Here is a 4982-nt window from a genome sequence, read left to right as displayed (position 1 = left end):
AGAAGGGGTCTGTACATCTGGTCAGTTGTGAGGATCCAGAACACTTCCACATTGGTTGCTTTCTGAATACTAAAGAACTTTACTTTAGAATTTTTTGGTCTCTGGATGATGGAATTTTCCACTCTCTTTGGAACACCCAGTGTCATAATGAATGTCCCGGAATGTTTTAACCCTGTGAAAGCTGTTACACAGCAGAGATTCCTACTGAAAAAAAAAATGGCACAAATAGGAATGGGATGAGACTGTAGCTATAGCACAATAAGACATGCCTCAAGATGCATTTATCAATCAGGAAAAAGCGTGTCAGTATGACCTGAGACTGGAGGGAGTTTAAACACACTACCAACTGTATTACTAATCTATGAATAATAGCTTTTAAGTGTACTAAACTGTTAGATTGATGCCAATAAGTACATTCTGAAAAGTTTTATTTGAAGAAAGTTGCTTTGCCAGTTTTGAACATTAAATGATTTAAAATGTTTTTACAATGGGAGGATGTGGCCAGAGGTACCCTCCAAAGATCACTTAGAGAAGTATTCTTAAGAAACAATTTATAATTATTAACTTTAAGCAATTTTTAAAAAGTTTATTTAAAGTTTATCTTTTAGTTGCTATTACATTATTTTGCAAACATACAAAAGATAAATTAAAAGAGCAAAGGTTTAAGGCAAATCTAAGAAAGGAACAACCAATTCATACTATCTCTTGATGAGAACTGAGAAACATGCTGCAGTCCACTTCTAGTGCCCAGGTTATACCCATGCCTTAGTAGGACCACAAGAAAGATCCCACAAAATAAATTCAGGTAAAGTATTTCTGCACATTTTATAAATTTCATAAATATTAGTAAATGTAAACATCTTAGAAGAAACTGCAATTGCTAAGTGAAAAATTCTTTTAAGATTATCAGGATATATACTTGCAAATAGGGCATGGAATTTTTAAATTAAGAATAATTAAGCTCTAGTTGACAGTAATGTTATATCAAATATGCAGCTACTTATCTCTTAAAATGTAAAGAAGTGAAAGGACCTCTTTTAAAAAAGTATTTATACTGGAACAAAATTTTTGTCAAATTTTAAATACTAGGTCTTTTTGGTTGTCACTGCACATGACATAAATAATCTAAAACAGAATGTACATGATTAGTTGCTAAACTACAAAAAAGTTGAGTTGCAGTAATATTAGAAGTATAACAAATAACCAAAATTGAAAATTTGTTCACTATGCTTTCTCTGAGTCAGAAGAATAAACTTTGGGAAGGAATTATACAGGAATATATGAAGTCTGAATATCAACTTTGGAAATGTTTATAATTTTATTTTTGTAGAGACATGGAAAAAATAAAAACACTGATCACATTAATCAAATCACTTTATTCTATACAAGTCTACATAGAATTTTAATTGTATTTGTACCCACAAAGGTCAAATGAAATAATTTTTTTTTGCTACAAACAAATATTTCTGTTCTGAGTGCCATTTATATCGGTATTATATAAGAAAATTTCCATGAGTTAAGGTATTAAGAGAATGGCTTGTCAATTTGATGTCTAACACTCAAATACTATCAAGAATTGTGTGTGTGTGTGTGTGTGTGTGTGTGTGTGTGTGACATCATAGAAAGGCATACTATAATGGACTTTAGGGCAAATATTGCATCACTTTACTGGAAACATGTGAAAAATCTTTCATCCACCAAGTAGGTTATTAAAGGACATAAAAATAATTTTAAACAAGAGTAGATTACTGAACCAATAAATTTATTAGAGAAAGAAAGTGAACTAAATATAACTTAAATACCATAAAGCTTACCACAATGTGGGCAATTGTTCATAAATGCGCATCCCTGGATATCTCTGCTCAATTTTATCACAAGTTTAATAAAGAATCTTCTCCCCAGATACTTTGCTGCAACTATAACTCTTTGCAGGTTTCTTCTCAATATTGTTTTTAGAGCTTTTTCAGACTCTTAATTGTTGACAGTTCCCTGAGTATTATTGGTTCTATATTTTCAATATAATAACTGTATAATTTGAGGGTGCTCAGAGTACTGCCTTTGGCATCCTGTAAATATGGGATATCTTCAACTTCTAAGACATCTAGAGACTGAGAAAATGTAAGGTGTTTTCTCATATATGAATTGATGATTGTATTATCATAGATTAAAAATTTCCAAAGTAATTGTAATAGACAATATTTTTCTCATTCTATTTGAATGAGGGCTTTTTCTTATTTGAGGACCAATGGCATCCTTAAAACAGAAATTCCAGTATTGCATAATATTTTAAGATACTAATATAATGGGGCTTTAAAAGTACTGAAACCAAGTATGAAGAAAGCTAATATAACATACATTTCAAAGACTTACTAATTACTTAGTAATTAGTTTATCTGAACCAAAGCAGGTCTACTTGTGGTTGACAATTCATCTGACCAAAACTATGAAATCAAGTTGGCTATAGAGTTTATATCTGCGACTACACATGCTCAAACCTTTTCTTTTTTATCAAAATGATGCACATTCTTCCTTTAAAATAGGTCTATGAATTTTCATTGTATTGGACCACTACGAGACTTTGTGCCTCAGTGATTAGCTCACAAAATTACAGAAAATAAATGATCCCAACGATGATCTTCCTCAAGGCCCCTTTGATTTCTTTGCTTCTCAAACTGTAGATGAAAGGATTAAGCATTTGAGGGACCACACTGTACATCATAGATGTTATTACATTGCTGCTGGAAGAGTTAGAAACTGAAGAACTCATGTACACACCTAAACCAGTCCCATAGAATAAAGATACAACTGAAAGATGAGACCCACAGGTGGAAAAAGCTTTATGCCTTCCACCAACTGATGGGATCTTCAGAATCGAGGACACAATTTGAAAATAAGAGAAAATAATTCCAGAGAGGGAGAAAACTGAAAATACAATTGTTGCCAGATAAATAAAGATAATATTGATAAATGTATCAGAACAGGCAAGTTTTGTGATTTGACCAAGTTCACAGAAGAAGTTGGGGACATCATTTTCTGTACAAAAGAACAATTGCAACACCAGAAGTGTGTGGAGCAGTGCATTTACAGTGCTGATTATCAGAGAAAGTAAGACTAGCAAGATGCACAGGAAAGGGTTCATAATAATTGTGTATCTCAGAGGTTGACAAATGGCCACATAGCGGTCATAAGCCATCACAGTGAGGAGACAACTTTCTACACCACAAAATGTCAACATACAATACACCTGTGAGATGCAGCCTATGTAAGTGATGCTTTGGTCGTGTGCTTGAATGTTCAACAGCAACTTTGGGACTGATGTTGTGCTCGTACAGATATCAGTGAAAGACAGATTACACAGGAAGAAATACATGGGCTTGTGGAGGTGGGAGTCTATGCTCACAGCCAGGATAATGAGTAGGTTTCCCATGATGGTGATGAGGTACATGAGCAGGAACACATTGAAGATGAGGGGCTGCAGTTCAGGGACGTAAGCTAGTCCCATGAGAAAGAATTCTGAAATATGCGTCTGGTTTGCAGGTTCCATGTGTATGCTGGATATTGAAAAAAATGTGCAATGAAAATAATATTAATTTTTGCAGTATTATCAACAGCACATTAGTATGAGACAGATATAAGAATGATTTAAATATTTTCACTTACTTTTAATAAGCTCCAATATTATGAACATAATGCATCTTTAATTAAATTCTCCCAGTGAAGCCTGAAGATTTGACTCCTAGATTAAAAGCAGATCCTTGTCTTGCTTAGAACTCAAGACAGTTTCCTCAGCACCGTGACTGTAAGCTTACAATTCTCTTTGACTCCAGATCTATGACCTAATGATATATTCTAGTTTCCAAAAATTATTATTTCACATGTGGTAAATGCACACTAACACAACATATAAAAATTTAAAAATACTTTTATTGAATTTTCTCCTTCTAAAGCTTTAGAATTTCTGTATAGAATATAAGACCTTTCTGAGCTAAGAAGTAAACTATAGAAATACTGAAGTTATCTTTCTAAAATATTTCTCTATTTCTCTTGTATATTTATGTTATAATATCTACTCTGTCCATTGCACATCTATTTATTTGCAAATATCCTGACAATTGATGAGACTGCATTGAATTCTAAAGCATGAATTCTTTCTTTCAAAATCATTTCTACTTTCAAGTGAAAAGACAGTTGACAGTCCAAGATTATGGCTGCAGAATCATCTCTTCTTTCTATAAAAATTGCAGTTGAATTCCCTCACATATCAGATGCACTTATAATGTGATGACATCATCCATCAAACACAGTCTACAAAGGAAAAGTCTGATCTCTGGTCTTGTATGTTCTGAGTTGAGTCTATGAACATTTTTCATGTATCTTTCTGTACAGAGAGTAAATAGCACCCCAAAATTATCCAGAGATAGCAAAATATTTTCTCATTTTAGTATTTAATTTCAAATATATATTATATATTTATGTATTTATATATTATATTATATATTTATTTTTATATATTTTATAATTATAAAATACTATATATTTTAGGGTAGCACTGGAAAAGTATCAAAATAATATAAAGAATGAAATACTGAGTTTTTGTTGAATAATTTTTAGTTTCTTGATAGACATGTAGAGATAACACAGACTTAGATAATTAGATATGAATATGAGACATACATGTTATATATTGTGTTAATGAGGCATATAGTAAATGTTGATGTTATAATCTCATAAACTACAAGGGAATGAGAAATGTGTGTGCTCCTATTTCAGTGATACGCAGCTCACAGCTTGTTTTTCTCAAACATCACATTGAATGTCTTGAATTGTGCAAATTTTATTTATACATTTATTCTGGAGTTTTGGGAATGACTTTATGGAGAATCTTCAATGATGAAAAACAAAACAAAGAAATCCCAAACGGTCTCAAAATAGTGCTAGGCATGTAAGATTAATTGTTTTGATATTGTATATCATTAGTGTGT

The 4982-nt window shown here is 32.0% G+C and overlaps 1 protein-coding gene across 1 annotated transcript; it reads right to left on the bottom strand.

The window, feature by feature from the left end:
- Nucleotides 1–2605: 2605 nt before the first annotated feature.
- Nucleotides 2606–3559, bottom strand: LOC121451762 (olfactory receptor 7G2-like). The gene has a single exon (XM_041657506.1). It carries the CDS (start codon nucleotides 3542–3544, stop codon nucleotides 2606–2608), a length of 939 nt encoding a protein of 312 aa, XP_041513440.1. The 5' UTR covers nucleotides 3545–3559.
- Between the last annotated feature and the right edge of the window lie 1423 nt (nucleotides 3560–4982).

Source organism: Microtus oregoni, unplaced genomic scaffold, assembly GCF_018167655.1.
Source record: "Microtus oregoni isolate MIOR12 unplaced genomic scaffold, Mior012 000008F_ref0000371, whole genome shotgun sequence".
Taxonomy (NCBI): Eukaryota; Metazoa; Chordata; class Mammalia; order Rodentia; family Cricetidae; genus Microtus; species Microtus oregoni.
The sequence above is the reverse complement of the archived record's forward strand: the minus strand, read 5'-3'. Positions and strand labels throughout refer to the sequence as shown.

What these genes read in the sequence shown, in the direction of transcription:
- LOC121451762 (XM_041657506.1), bottom strand. Translation starts at nt 3,544, where the DNA reads ATGGAACCTGCAAACCAGACGCATATTTCAGAATTCTTTCTCATGGGA.